Raw genomic sequence first — 16,445 nt, forward strand, 5'->3', positions numbered from 1 at the left:
ATTTTGTTTTCAGTAGACGTGCATTTTTGAATGTTTTGTCACTGGATACCTCTCTATATCTCACTGCAAATCCCATTGCATTCAGTGGGGGGCTCTGGGATAAAGTGAGATACCTTGCAATGTTTCCCGTGGCCATATCTGTATGTTGAACTGTATGTTGAACATCTGTATGTTACACTGCTGCTTAATGTAAGGGGAGGGGAAAAGCAATGTAGACATGTATATGTTTCTGTCTTGAGAAAGAGTACAATACAGTGATCATAAAGCATATGCCGTCTTAATTCAGACCTTGGCAAAATATTTAAGTTTGAAAGATAAACTTATCTGGCTAACTTGGCCAAGATATTCAGCAGAATGGCCGTACCACTTAATCTCCTTGATTATCTTATAGTTAGATGGATAAGTTTACCTCGCTAACTTTAGGAAAGCTGAATCGCAATCCTACACTTATCTGGTATGGCAGGTCCGATATAAGCAGAATAGAAGAGCTTTTAAATAAATAAATAATGCTGAACATTGGCGTTTATCCGGCTAAATTAGCCAGACCAGCGGCTTTGCCTTTGATTGCCCCCATCCTTTCCCTTACTTAGCCAGTTGAAAGTTGTAGCTAGATAAAACATTCGCCAGCTAAGTGGCAGCCACTGACCACGCCTGGATATTCCTATGCCGCCACTTAAGGCAGCTAAGACCAAACTTAACCGACTAAGTGGCACTGTATGAATATCAGGCCCTTGATATGTATTTTGTTAGCACTATTGTGCAAGCCTTGGTAATACATATTCCTTATTGACACTGCATGAAAATACTAGGTAGAAAAAGAAGGGGATCTCGTGGTTTCATTCTGAGTTGAAGTTCCTCAGAGAAACATAATATTTTTAATCAGGCTAAGGAAGAAAAAAAATCATGCTTACTTGAGTGCATCATTCCTCATTTCTTTTATTGCAGCTGGAAGTGAACAGTCCCCTGCCTTCTCCTAATGAGCTCAAGAGAAAAATACTCATCAAAAACAAAAGGCTAAAGTCTGAAGTAGAGAAAAGTAAGTCAAGCGCATTTGATCTGTAGATTAATAAAGAGATAAAGACCACTTGACATATAGCACAGTGCATTTTTTCAAATATATAAACTGAAAAATATTTGTGGAAAATATTTGTTAATGATGATTACAGCCTGGGTTTTTAAAGGGTCACTATTTTCTGATTAATACACTCCACCGCCTACACACGCATACCCATTCACATGCTCTCCTGCCGTGACTGAAATAATAGCACAGAAAATGTTAGAAAAAAAATAGAAAGCACAGAAACATTGACTTTGATTTGGACTTTTCCCCTTCCTGTGCTCAAACTAACGGGGTGAAGCTGCAGCCCAGCACAGTGGAAAAACCACTCAACTACAGCAGATTGGACTGATCTCCGGATAGGTGTAGAATCCAAGTAAGAATTTGATAATGCAACATTCACTTCAGTAAATTCAGCTTTGAACATTAGTGGGCTCTGTCTGACAGCAGATATTTGGTAGACTTTGAAACAGTAATATGAATTTAAAGGAGGCACAGGGGGGATGGGGCAGTGGGGAAGATAAGTGGAGGGAAAGCAGAGGGAAGGGAAGAGAGAAATATGGAGGGATGTCTGGGAAAGTAGCTGAATAACAAGAAAGAGAATTGTATGGGGAAAAGTTACAGGGGAAGCACTAGGAGAAGTAGTCATTATAGGTGTGATGTACAGAAAGCAGTTAGGGGATAGTTTTAGAGAGACACTCTAAGGGCTGGGGAGCAAGAGATAGATGAAACTATGGCTTGACTAAAGCTACAGTACTTACAGAAATGCAGGGAAATTCTTTCTTATAGTAACATCCTAAAACAATGGTTTCCTCTATTCGTTGATCAATGAAAACAACCAGTATTGGAAAATTTATACAGCCTTAAATATTGCTACATTTGTGCTGATTTTTTAAGAACATTTATTGATAGATTGCAATTCATTATGATCTAGTTTTCCTATCTGACTAAAAATTGTCTCACAAGAAACATAGAACATGATGACGGATAAACAGCATACGACATATCCAGTCTGCTCATCCACACTTCCTGCTTAACATTACAATCTCTTCCTCGCCTTCTGAGATCCTCTGTGCTTGTCCCAAGCTTTCTTGAATTCCGACACTGTTCCATGCATCCAATACCCTCTCTGTGAAGACATATTTCCTTAGATTACTCCTGATTTTACCCCTTTCACTCTCATCCTATGACTACTTGTTCTAGAGCCTCCTTTCCATTGAAAGAGGCCTGCCACCTGTTCATTTCAAGGTGAATTTTCCAAATGCTACACGTAAAATTAGCATATGTGTGAAAGTATCCTCTACACAAATATTCCGTATTTTATAAATTGTGAACATATGTGCATATATTCACTTTCGGGTGCCCATATACACACGTAAAGGGGCAAGATAGAGGAGTTCCATGGTGAGGCCAGCAGTTGTGCACAAAAGTTGCTATCTTAAAAGTCATGCACAGGGGCAGATTGCAGGAAAATATCAGCTTGAGGGATTTTTTCAAAACTGACCCAAGGGGTATCTGACGCCCTCATGTACGTTCCCTGTAATACATGTGTCAACAGCTTCCAAAAGCATGCCAAGTCGACACTGGAACCCAGCAGAATTGAGCCAAAATATCTCCAAAATGAACTTCATCTTTCCTAAGTAACTAAGAAGTTGAGCACATTCTAGACCAGGGGTGAGTAGAGCTGCAGCCCCCATTCTATCCATGCAAATTGGTTGGGCCCCCTATATATCTGCTTATAACTCTTATAGAGATATATCTTGGATTCCCTATGTGGCTCTTGAACCAGTTGCAAGTAATGATACTGCCAGCCAGTGTCAGACATACTCACACACAGTCACAAACAGATTTTTAGATTGCAGAAAATTTATTGTAACGCACAAAGACACAAAGACACATAGGGGTAGATTTTCAAAAACCGTGAATAGGCGTACTTTTGTTGGCGCTCCAGGCGCCAACAAAAGTACGCTGGATTTCAGTAGATACGCGCGTAGCCGCACGTATCCGCTGAAATCCGGGATCGGCATGCGCAAGGCTATCGATTTCGTATAGCCGGCGCGCGCTGAGCCGCGCAGCCTACCCCTGTTCCCTCCGAGGCCGCTCCGAAATCGGAGCGGCCTCGGAGGGAACTTTCTTTTGCCCTCCTCTCACCTTCCCCTCCCTTCCCCTACCTAACCCACCCGCCCGGCCCTGTCTAAACCCCCCCCTTACCTTTGTTGGGGGATTTACGCCTCCCGGAGGGAGAAGTAAATCCCCGCGCGCCAACGGGCCGCTAGCGCGCCGGGACGCGATCTGGGGGCGGGTCCGGAGGGTGCGGCCACGCCCCCGGGCTGCCCCGGGCCGTAGCCACGCCCCAGGGCCCGCCCCCGGAACGCTCCCGACACGCCCCGAAAACGCCGCGCGGTTCGGGCCCGCCCCCCGACACGCCCCCTCCGAAAACCCCGGGACTTACGCGAGTCCCGGGGCTCTGCGCGCGCCGGTAGGCCTATGTAAAATAGGCTTACCGGCGCGCAGAGCCCTGCTTGCCTAAATCCGCCCGGATTTGGGCGGATTTAGGCGAGCAGGGCTCTTAAAATCCGCCCCATACTCTCTCAGTCTCAAAGGCACACAGAGTGTGGGTGTGTGTCTGTGTAAGAGAGAACGACAACCACATACACTCTCTCTCTCACAGCAAAGTGTGTGGGGGTGTGTCTCTCTCACTCACTCTCTCTGACATAGACACACATACACAGACATGCTACTATTGTGTTACTGCTTATATGATCACACAGTGAGTACCTCCAGTCCAGCATTGCTGCATCATGGTTTAAAGTTCTTACTTCCTGCCATGCCTCTCTTCAGGCCACCAAGGTAATACTCACTGAGGGTAAACCATACAATAGGTGCTCTCTACCTATACAATCACATCCACATAAGAGAACACACAAACCTTCTCACACCTTAATCAATACAAATATATTTTTATTAATGAGATCATATAATAAAAGAATCGTGTCTAGACAATAAATACTATCTAGCTCATATATCCCATCACAACCAAACCATTCAATCCCACACACTAAAATAACACACAATGTATTGCACAATACCCATACATATCTAAGTACAATTTAAGTACTACTGAAGCTACAAAATCCTTAATCCCCCTATAGCAAATAAACACATGTAGAAGCAGCACTCTCCGATGCGTTCAATTCTCTTCAAAACATACTCCCACACTGAATTCTTCCAATATCTGGTATCCACATATAGAATCGGCACCGTCCAATGGACTCATCTGACAAGGAATCCTTGTTTCACCCGAAAACACCGGGCTTCATCAGGGAAAAATCTCGCCAATGCTATACTCGCCACCAATTCTACATAAAGGAAAAAAGCAACAAATGAAAAAATTCCTAAAAACACACATCCACTCCATGGCACATTATAGTTCAAAATATACCTTACACCGCAGTCCTGCTTTCACACTCCTAAATCACTTAAACGCCAGTCTCAAACGTAACATCATGACTTCAAGTATGTAAATATAGTAAAGATTGCTTCAAATATAATGCTTCATATCATTGTTCCCGGTCGTAGAAACTGCAACCAAAAAAAATAATACTTAATTAAATCCACCAGAAAACACGCTTACCTGAACAAACGCTCGACTGACCCTATACTCACATCAAAACCGGAACTGATGAAATCATTCCGCAAATGATGACTCAAACACGTCATCGCTCCCCACACTTATATATCCAGAAAATAAGCACACTTAAACAATTAATAATTGCCAATTCGCCCCTTAAACTCTTCAGGCCACAGCAGGATGGGCTCTGCCACAGATGTGCATTCTTCTATTCAGGCCACGGCAGGATGAGCTCTGCCACGGCTGCTTATTCCTCTCTTCAGGCCTCAACAGAATGAACTCTGCAGCTGCCGGGCAGATCTCTCTTCAGGCCACGGCAGGATGGGCTCTGCCATGGCCCTGCAGGCTTCTCTCGGTTTGTGGCCCAGGAAAGCTTCTCTTTGGGCCAGGAAGCTGGAAAAAAAAATGGTTCGGAGTGACTGTTCCTGGACACATGCATATATGTGCACACTCACGCAATTTTATACCTGCTAATTATCTGGCATAAGTAATAATAAACGTGTTTATTGTGTACTAGTGGCAGGGTGGGAGGTCTGGCTGAACTGGGGAAGTTCAATCTGAAAAACCAGGAGTGCCTCGATGAGCTATAGAAGGACTGGGAGAACTGGAAGACTAATTGGTAAAACTGTTGATTTCACTCACGCGCGTATGTTTTAAAATAGATTTGCGCGTGTAAAACCCAGCTTACTTAAGTCCTATTTTATTTGCACACATAAAATAGGGGGTAAAGTACTCATACTTAATACATTGATATACGTGGTTTCAATGCATTGCAAACATTCGTGTATATGTATGCATATGTGAAAAACAACAATGCAGATATCCCTCCAATAGAGTTTAAAAATTAAAAAAACGGGATATGGACAAAAAATGTTATTTAAACCAAAATAAAAAATGTATTAGAAAAATAAATTAAAAAACAAATTCATAAAAGAACACGGCATCAGAAGTATAAGGTGTTACTTGGTGGGCACCACCGCCTCTCGCCGCACAGTGGGCCACAAGCGGTATCAGTTCAAACATCTAAAGTATCATTCATTTGCTGGTTCTGGTTTCATGAATATGTCTAGAAAATAAACTAACAACTCTTAATGTAACCATTAACCCAGAACTTACTTTATCTATTCAGATGAAGTAAGTTCCAAAATAAAAAAAAAAAAAGGTAGGAAAAGGGGTTTTAGGGGTCAGGGAGGAGAGGGGAGAGGGGAAAAGGGAGGCAGAGGTGGGAAGGGGGATAGGGAAGTTCCCTCCCAGTCCGCTCCTTAATTGCGTATATTTTTAAAACCTCCCCTTTGCGCACACGAGATGCCGCCCGCCTGCACAGGCACGTGTCGATATAAAATTCGGGTGCACAGGTGCGCGCGGGAATCATATTTGATAGCAAGCGCACACGCAGGTTTTAAAATTTACCCCATGTTTAAATGTCTTTTGTTTTTTCCTATCATTTTTCATGGGCACATGCAGTAGGTTTAATATATTTTTCAAGTTATTTTTGCTGCCAGATCCCACTGCCCCCCTGTCCTTCCTTTCTTTTATTCATGTGTTCTGAGCTATCGTATCATGAAAGTACCGTGGGGGGGGGGGGATTACTTAGCTGCGTAGCATCGTCTTTAGCTGAATTTTCATCCACACTTCACCAGCTGAAAACTCTCCTAAATCTAGAAGGACAAAATTTGTGTGACTGTTAGCCCTGAAAATATGCACTGGCTGGCTATATCTAAAATCTGTCCCAGAGGCCCTCCAGGCTAAATTTTAGTGCTCTATGAATTTGGGGAGGCAAATTTAATCAGTCAGTGAGGAGAAATTTTCAGACCCAGAGATTTACCTGGATAACTTCCAAATTTAGTGTGGTAAGCCTTTTGAAAATTGACCTGTTAATGTCCAGATGCAGGGCTTCCCAAACCTGTCCTGGAGACCCCACAGTCATTTGGGTTTTCAGGATCTCCACAATGAATATACATGACATAAATTAGCATATACGTCCAATGCATGCATATTTATCTCATGCACATTCATTGTGGAGATCCAGAAAGCCCAACTGGCTCTGGGATTTCCAGGACAGGGTTGGGAAGTCCTAGTTCTGAAAAAGGGAAATGTGTGCTTTGCCATCTAAATTGCCAGTGTTACATGGGCAGGAGAACTGTTCTTCAGTTAAGGAGAAGGTAGGATGTGGATATGGCCAAATATGATTTTTTTTAGTTTGAATACATTTGCCTTTCATCATGCTTTATACCTTCCTAAGCCACTGCCTCTTTTAAATGTGAATACGAAGTTTTCAATATGTGCATTGCTGCTGCTTTTTTATTTTTTTCTGTGGAATTTGGAGACCAGCAATCATCTCTTCTGGTTCTTAGACTGTGCTGTCACATGACTTCATGAGCATGCTTCATGTGCTTCCTCCATCTTATTCGGGATGTTTCATCATCAGAGCAACATTGCAGATACAAAAATGGATGAAGCTGTTAATGTATTACATGATGGAGAGCAGGGGCAGGCCTTAAAACCATTTAGAGGGGAAAGATTCAGGATTGCCATGATGCAACGTTTTTCAAATATCAGACACACTGAATTTTATTTGCCCAAGGCAGAAAATACATTTTTGCCATACATTTTTCTAAGTCCTGCGGGGATGTTTTGACCCCATTATTCATAAAAGAGTGTCCAGTTTCTTTATATAATAATTGAGATCAGTTTGATAAATTGCACTTATGCACATTTCAAAATGTACTTATGTACTTTCAAAGAACATTTTTCTGTGGTAATTTTGGATTTCAGATGCTTGTTTTTCCTTATAAAATATGTGGTCTTGGATCTGAATTAATGTCTGATATGGCATTGACTAATGTTCCCCTCCTACGCAATCTTTTTTGTTTATATAGAACAACTTGATGCTTTGAAAAGCATGATGGAAGCTGGTGAAACTGCTGCCCCAGTCATAGAGGATGATACAGAAGAAGAAACAGAAAATGGTACGTCTCTCTAGAGAGTTCATTTCTCATTTTTATCAGCACCTGGTGATACAGCTGTAATTCCTGTTCATGAATCAACCAGAGTAAAATCCAAACAAAGAATCTGGGTACTTATAGGTAGAGTGTTCCACATAATTCCTTGTCAGTGCAATGAAACAACTTCAGATGAATGAATAATAACAAAAACATGAGACACTGATAGGAAACCTGCCATATACTGAACTTCTTTGTTGGGAGAAAGAGTCCTGAAAGGACACATTTATTTTTAATAGTAAACATTTGGTTTCAATTTCACTCTTCCAGCATATTGGCTTTTAGAAGTGACTATATAGTTTGCTTTGTATAGACCATACACATGTTTAGATTCCTTTAGGAAGGTAAATAGAAGATACACAAACAATCCCTTTCTTATAATCTGCGAAGGGAAGCTGCTAATTTTAGTCCCTGCTCATCATGACTAGTGCCAATACAAGCCACAAAAGAACTGAAGGCGAGATGGTGAATGAAAGTCAAAGGATTAGGACTGTCACCCCCTCCCAACGAATAAAAGTAAGGGAAAAAATACAAAATTGTTGACCTAGCTAGTCAACTTTTCAGTAACAGAGAAGAAATGGAGAGCAGGTATGAAAGTATAAACAAGCCAAGGAGAAATAACTGGAAAGCTATGAGCACAAATGCTCATTGCCTAAGCAATGAAATTAGAGATCTGCAAACCCTAATGGTGGAAGCATACATAGGTATCGTTGCTATTACAGAGACATAGTTCAGTGAGTCCCATTAACAGGAAATAGCCATATCAGGCTGTATTCTAGGTAGAAAGGATGGGGTTGATAGAAAACGGGGAGGAATAGCTCTTTATGTAAATAATTAGATCAGAACAACTGAATTGCAAGAACATAAGAATTTGCCATAGTGGGTCAAACTGAAGTCCATCAAGCCCAGCATCCTGATTCCAATGGTGGCTAATCCAGGATACAAGTACCTGGCAAATACCGAAACAGTAAATAAATCTCATACTACTAATGCCAGCAATAAGCAGTGACTATTCCCTAAGAGGTAGATTTTTAAAGTTATGCGCGAGCGTAGATTTGTTCGCGCAACCGGGCGCGAACAAATCTACGGCTGCTCGGCTGCCACGCACATGTTATAAAATGCAGGGTCGTCGTGCGCAGGGGAGTGCACAATTGTGCAACCTGGGCGCGCCGAGCCGAACAGCCTGCCTCCGTCCACTCCGAGGCCTCTCCGAAATCGGAGCGGCCTCCGAGGGAACTTTTTTCCTGGCCCTCCCCCCCACCTTCCCCTCCCTTCCCCTACCTAACCCACCCCCCAGCCCTAACTAAATCCCCCCCCCCACCTTTGTGCAGAAAGTTACGCCTGACTGAGGCAGGCATAACTTGCGCGCGCCGGCGGGCTGCCAGCTTGCCATTCCCCAGCCCGGGGGCTGGTTCGGAGGCCTCGGTCACACCCCCGGAACACGCCCAGGCCGGCGCCCCACCCCCGGAACGCCCCCGAATGCCATGCCACCCCTGACACGCCCCCCCCCCAAGCAAAGCCCCCGGACTTACGCGCGTCCTGGGGCTTTGTGCGTACCGGCAGTCTATGCAACATAGGCGCGCTGGCGCGCAAGTCCCCTGCACGCGTAAATCCAGCTGGATTTACGCGCGCAGGGCTTTTAAAATCTGCCCCAAAGTCATTTGATTAAGAACAGTTTATGGACCTCTCCTCCAGGAACTTGTCCAAACCTTTTTTAAACCCAGCTACACTAACTTCCTTAATCACATCCTCTGGTAATTAATACCAGAACTTAATTATGCATTGAGGGAAAAAGAATTTTCTCTGATTTGTTTTAAATGTGCTCCTTGCTTACTTAATGGAGTGCCCCCTAGTCCTTTTATTACTGAAAGAGCAAATAACTGATTCAAATTTACTCAATCTAGCTCATCTAATAATCTGTATCATCTAATAATTTGATCACCTCACTCGTCGTTCCCCTTTCCAGATCATTTATAAATATATTAAAAAGCACCAGTCCAAGTACTGATCACTGAGACACTCCACTGCTTACCTTTCTCCAATGAGAAAACTGAACATTTAATCCTACTCTCTGTTTTCGATCCTGTAGTCAGTTTGCAGTCCCCGAAAGGACATTTCCTTTTATCTCATAACTTTTTAATTTTCTTAGGAGTCTCTCATGAGGGACTTTGTCAAACGCGTTCTGAAAATCCAAATACACTAAATCTACTGGCTCACTTTTATCGACATGTTAATTAACTCCTTCAAAAAAAATGTAGCAGATTTGTGAGGCAAGACTTCCCTTGGGTAAATCCATGTTGGCTGTGTTCCACCATATCTACTATCTGCATGTTCTGTGATTTCATTCTATAGAGTAGTTTTCACAATTTTTCCCAGCACTGAAGTCAGGCTCACCAGTCTATAGTTTCCCGGATCACTCCTAGAGCTCTTTTTAAATATTGGCCACCCTCCAGTCTTCAGGTAAAATGGACAATTTTAATGTCAGGTTACAAATTATTAGTAATAGATCTAAATTTTCATTTTTGAGTTCTTTCAGAATCCTGGGGTGTACACCATTTGGTTTGAACAATGTACTACTCTTCAGTTTTTCAATCTAGCCTACTACATCTTCCACATTCACTGTGATTTGGTTCAATTCATCTGAATCAATACCCTTGAAAACTGTTTCTGGAATGGGTATCTCTCCAACATCCTCATTAATAAACAGAAGCAAATAATTTTTTTTAGTCTTTCTATGATGGTCTTATCTTCCCTAAGTGCCCCTTTAAACCTTTGATCATCTAATGGTCCAGCTGACTCTCTCACAGGCTTCCTGCTTCAGATATATTTTAAAAAGTTTTTATTATGACTTTTTGCCTATACAGCCAGCTTCTTTTCAAATTTTCTCTTAGCCTGTCTTATCACTGTTTTACATTAAACTTGCCAATGCTTATGGTTTTTCCTGTTTTCTTCAGATGGATCCTTCTTCCAGTTTTTGAAGGGGGTTCTTTTGGCTAAAATAGCCTCTTTCATCTCACCTTTTAAACATGCCAGTCATTGGCCTTTCTTCTACCTTTTTTGATGTGAGGAATACATCAGAACTGCACTTCTAAAATGGTATTTTTAAACAATGTCCACGCCTGTTGTACACTCTTAACCTTTGTAGTTGCATCTTTCAGTTTTGTTTTGTTTTTTTTACTATTTTTCTCATTTTATCAAAGTCTCCCTTTTAAAAGTTTAGTGCTAGAGCTGTAGATTTACTTATTGACCCCTTTCAGTCATTAAGTCAAGTTTGATCATGTTATGATCACTAATGCCAAGTGGCCCCACCACTGTTACCTCTCTCACCAAATCCTGCATTCCACTGTGTATCAGATCTAAAATGGCACCCTCTCTCATTGGTTTCTGAACCAGTTGCTCCATAAAACTGTCATTTATTCCATCCAGGAACTTTACCTCTCTAGTATGTCCTGATGTTACATTTACATAGTCAATATTGGGTTAATTGAAATTTCTTATTATTACTGATGTGCCAAATTTGTTAGCTTCCCTAATTTTTCTTAGCATTTCATCATCCATCTGATCATTTTGGCCAGGTGGGCAGTAGATACCCCTAACACTGGACAGTAACTTTCAAAGGGGTGTATGGGGTCAAATTGACACGTGTGCGTCAGCACGCACCCAGGCACACGGCTACTTCATAACATACATGCACATACATGCGTATGTTATAAAATAGCCTGGGCATGCATACGTGTGCGCCCTATTTTGCAACTGGGCACACACAGCCACGAACATCCTGATCTGAGCCACGTAATAGGGGAATTTTATAACTATCCGCATTCACACCATGACCAGTTTCACTAGTTCGTCCACCAGTTCGCCCAGTGTACAGCTAGGTCCTCCAAACCTCCCTGGTTTAATAGCACCCAGTCCCCCCAGTTACCCAGATCCTTTAAACCCTTCAGAAATGGCAGGGGTTTTTTTTTAAGTTACACCTCAACTTAATTGTTTAAGTCTTTTTTTTTTTTTTTTTTTTTTCTCCTTTATCTTTTGGTCATCAATGTTACAACGTTATCATTAAATTTTGAACTTATGTACACTGTTCCAAGTTTCATAACCTTGTTCTATGTAATGCCTTTTGGCAATTTTCATGTTCTGTTTCAATGTAAACCGATGTGATCTTTATTTCATATAGGAACACCGGTATATAAAAATCTAAAAAATAAATAAATAAATATTAGAAGTAAAGTAACACAGCACTGGATCTGGGTACGTGCCCAGACACGTATGCATTTGCGTGCACATCTCTTGGCCCTACCCTGGAACACCCAAACCACACCATGCCCCTTTTAGATTCAGATTGATATATTCGCATATCGGGAGATACATGCGCATGTAGGCGGCTTTTAAAATCTGGCACACGTGTGCGCGCCAGAGGTGGACCCTTGGGCCGAGGTGGGGTTGACGCTACCCATAGGAGGGATTCTACTGGTCCCCACCGTCGGCAGGCAGAATGGGCTGAAGGACAGAGGCTGGCTGGTGCTTCACCAATTCTAGCCCTCGTTCTCCATGGGTTGAGCCTTTGGGTACCGGGGCCGGCTGGACCTAGGTGGGCCTCCGTATGTCGTTATCAATGAAAGGATCGAGAGGTCAGCCCAGAGGCAGAAACAGTAGAATGAAGAAGTCTGTACTGGACAAGGCAGAGTACCGGAGACCTGGGTGCCAATAGAACCAAAGTTCTATTGGCACCCAGGTCTCCGGTACTGAAGGAGCGTCGTGGGACAAGCTGGAGTCAGGGCCGGCGGCAATCAGGAAGTAGTGGCAAGACAAGGCTGAGGTCTGGACGAGGAAAGAGCCAACAGCGTAGTCAGGTGATGCAGAGGTCCAGGCTTGAAGAGATTCAATTACGTAGTCAGGCAATGCAGAGTTCTGGGCTTGGAGAGACTCAATAGCGTAGTCAGGCAATGCAGAGGTCTGGACTTGGAGAGAGTCAATAGTGTAGTCAGGCAATGCAGAGGGCTGGGCTTGGAGAGAGTCAATAGCATAGTCAGGCAATGCAGAGTTCTGGGCTTGGAGAGAGAGTCGGTAGCGTGGTCAGGCAAGGCAGAGGTCGTGCCCGTGAAACAATCCGAGGGTAGGTTAGGAATCAGGAACGCAGGAACAAGGAGAACCGGAACAGGAGTCAGCGAGGATCAGGAACCAGGAACGTAGGAGAATCACCAGGAGGCAACGAGTACACGACCAGCGTGGAGACCTGTTGCAAAGGCAATCCTTAGGAGCAGAGCCCGGCCTTAAGTGCCGGAGCTCTGCCGATGTCATCATCTGGGCCCACAGCCAGGTTCCCACCGTGGGCCCTTCATAAGACTCATGGATGTGCGCGCACGCGCTCCTAGGGAGGGGCGCGGTGCTGGACGTTGTTGTCTCTCCGTGGAGAGGCCTGATGCAAAGCACAGGGAACTGCAGCTGACCCAGGGGCACTGGTGGCAGCCCGAGGACGGAGCCGGCAGCCCACTGCCACCAGGGATGAGGAACCAGGGACTGGATTCATCTGAGAGAGGTGAGGGGGCCGGACCGCGGGTCTCCCACAGCTGGCACTCGTAACAGTAACCCCCCCTTTACGCCCCCGCCTTGGAGGTCTTGGTTTGTCTGGATGGGCATGATGGAACCGAAGGAGGAGGTGTTTGTCCAGGATGTTGCGAGCTGGTTCCCATGAATTCTCTTCGGGGTCGTAATCCTCCCAGGAAAGGAGGTATTCCCACCAGACTATGGCGCGCATCAAGGATGTCATGAACCTTGTAGGTAGTGTCGGTCTCCGCAATCAATGTAGATGGTTCAGGAACTTTATGTGAAGGCCAGGATAGAACTACTGGCTTCAGAAGTGATACGTGAAACGTATTATGAATTCCCAATGTTGGTGGCAACCAAAGCTGGTATGCAACTGATCCAACATGACGAATGATTGGAAAAGGTCCAATGTACCTTGGTTCAAACCTTTGGGAAGGTATCTTATGCCGAATATACTGAGTGCTCAACCAGACTTTCTGGCCAGGAAGGAACTCAGGAGCCGAGCGTCGATGGATGTCCGCAGACTTCTTGGCCCGGGATGCTGCTTGGCGTAAGCGAAGATTCGTCTGATTCCAGAGTGCCTTGAGTACATCAGCAGTAGCTTGAGCAGCAGGAGAGGGCACTGATAACGGTATGGGTAGTGGTGGTCATGGTTGCTTCCCATAAACGAAAGAAAAAGGTGTAGCAGCAGCAGTATGGGAGTTGTGGGAGAACTCTGCCCAAGGAAGAAATTCGGACCAGTCGTCTTGGCGGTCATTTATATAGATGCAGAGGAATGCTTTAATGGAGCGGTTCATTCACTCAGCTTGTACATTGGCTTGTGGATGGTACGCTGTTGTTAAACTGATGTTGATGCCAAATTTATTACAAAGAGCCCATCAGTATCGGGCAACAAACTGTGGACCCCTGTCAGAGACAATGTCCTTGGGTAAGCCAAGTAATCTAAATGTACGGAGAAAGAACAGGCGTGCCAATTCGGGAGCAGATGGTAGGCCCGGTAGTGGAACAAAATGAGCCATTTTAGAAAATCTATCTATGGTAACCCATATGACCATGTGGCCCTTGGATGGTGGTAGTCCACGATGAAATCCGTGGAGAGAAGTGTCCACAGTTCTTCAGGCTTGGAGAGAGTCAGTAGCGTAGTCAGGCAGTGCAGAGTGTTATGATATCGAGGTGTTTGGTGGATTCTCAGGGGCAACAGTGATGGTATCTCCTACAGGGAGGAGCCCCGAAGGGAACTCATGCACCGGGCTAGACTCAGATGCACAAACACAGAGAATATATCTTTTATTATACAGCTAGTGTGGTCCACCAGAGGTGGTAGTAGAGAGTAGACTAGATAGCAACAGTCTGTGATCCTTGGCGTAGGAGACCCGTCCCACAATGGTGGTGTAAGGCCCCGATGCAGATGTCCAGAAAGGCACTGTAGGAGAGACAGACTGGTTGATGTTATAACACACTCCATGGAAGCTGAGTAGATTGAGTTCCCAATGAGCAGTAGAGAGAGGATAGGTATTAACAGTCTGTAATCCTCGGCAGAGGAGACCCGTTCCACAATGGTGGAGTAGGGCCCAATGCAGATGAGCAGCGAGGAGCTGTAGATGGACAGACTGGGAGAAGTTGTACTCACTCTTTGTAACTGATAGGTAGTGTTCCAGCAGGTTGAAGCAGGCACCAGGATAGACACACAGGCCCTCGAGGAGCGAGTACCTGTATTTAGGATAGGCACCTGGAAATAAGCAAAGGGCCCCCGAGGAGCAGGTACCCAGATTAGTAGAACCCCGGAGGGTGAAGGTAGCTTCCAGCAGAGTAGAAGTGGTAGAGCAGCTTCAGACCGGAGCGAATCCAATCTGTTGCTAACTCGACGAGAGTCAGCAAATGGGCAACCTTTTGAATACGGAAGCAGTGACATCACTCGAAGGGGACGCCCCTGAGGTTCGCGCCAACACTGCTACAAGACGTGAGGCGCCTCAAGGCAACATGACGGGACGCCACGCCAGAGCTGCTCCGGGAAAGCCAGAGGGTGCGGCAAGGAGACGCTACGGCGCCATTCTCCCGAGGCTGGTGGAGAAAGCTGAAAAAGAAATGAGGCATGTCGGGCGAAGCCGTCTGAGACCAACAGATGCAACACAGAGGTCCGGGCTTGGAGAGAGTCGGTAGCGTAGTCAGGCGATGCAGAGGTCCAGGCTTGGAGAGTCAATGGCATGGTCAGGCAATGCAGAGGTTGTGTGCGTGAAGCAATCCGAGGGTAGGTTAGGGATCAGGAATGCAGGAACAAGGAGAACCAGAATAGGAGTCAGTGAGGATCAGGACCCAGGAACGTAGGAGAATCACCAGGAGGCAACGAGTACACGACCAGCGTGGAGACCTGTTGCAAAGGCAATCCTTAGGAGCGGAGCCCGGCCTTAAGTACCCGAGCTCCACCTACTTCATCATCCATGGCCGCGGCCAAGCTCCCACCGCGGGCCCTTCATAAGATTCATAGATGTGCGCGTGCACATACCTAAGAAGGGACCCAGTGCTGGATGGCGGCGTCTCTCCGTGGGCCAAGCAGCGAGGCCCAACGCGGAGCACAGGGAACTGCAGCTGAGCCAGGGGCACCGGGGGCGGCCCGAGGACAGAGCCGGAGGCCCACCACCACCAGGGATGAGGCATCAAGCACTGGATTCATCTGAAAGAGGTGAGGGGGCCGGGCCATGAGTCTGCGGCGGCCGGCACACGTAACAATGTGTGCATGTCCTACTTGCAAGCAAATCTCCTGATTTTGGCACGCGCCCGGCTTTTAAAATTTACTTTTAAGATTCTACTGTGCATTTAATCTCCTACAAGATCTTTATCCTTTTGGACACTATAGGGATGTGGAGAAAGGAGAAGGCACTGTGGACTGCCTTGGAAGGACAATGACACTTTCAACTGCACTGGTGTGGTTTACAGACCTCCAACCCAGATGGAGGATCTGGACAGAGATGGTGTTGGTGAGGGAATTTAACATGCCTCGTGGATTGGTGTATTCTGTCTGTGGAATTGGCAAGAAAGGGTTTGTTCATTCCTGGCAGAGCACTGAGTTACTGAGCATCTAATTAACTTTAGAAAAGGATAGCAGCATTGTGAGGACTAAATGATCTATTTACTAAGCTGAGTTAGTGCTTGCACATTAAACAAGCATTAACAGAAGTTAAAAGCACTAACACAGATTATTAAATAGAAT

General features: G+C 44.9%; 1 protein-coding gene across 2 annotated transcripts in view; it reads left to right on the forward strand.

Moving 5' to 3' along the window:
• The window catches only part of PLCB4 (phospholipase C beta 4), an 855,807-nt gene that overhangs the window by 607,422 nt on the left and 231,940 nt on the right, over positions 1 to 16,445 (forward strand). For both annotated transcript variants that reach the window (XM_029593509.1, XM_029593508.1), the window contains 2 exons: positions 946 to 1,036; positions 7,568 to 7,657. In XM_029593509.1, the coding sequence (XP_029449369.1) occupies positions 946 to 1,036; positions 7,568 to 7,657 (181 nt within the window). The remainder of the gene's footprint in view (positions 1 to 945; positions 1,037 to 7,567; positions 7,658 to 16,445) is intronic.

This window comes from Rhinatrema bivittatum, chromosome 3 (genome assembly GCF_901001135.1).
Source record: "Rhinatrema bivittatum chromosome 3, aRhiBiv1.1, whole genome shotgun sequence".
In the NCBI taxonomy this organism is placed as follows: Eukaryota; Metazoa; Chordata; class Amphibia; order Gymnophiona; family Rhinatrematidae; genus Rhinatrema; species Rhinatrema bivittatum.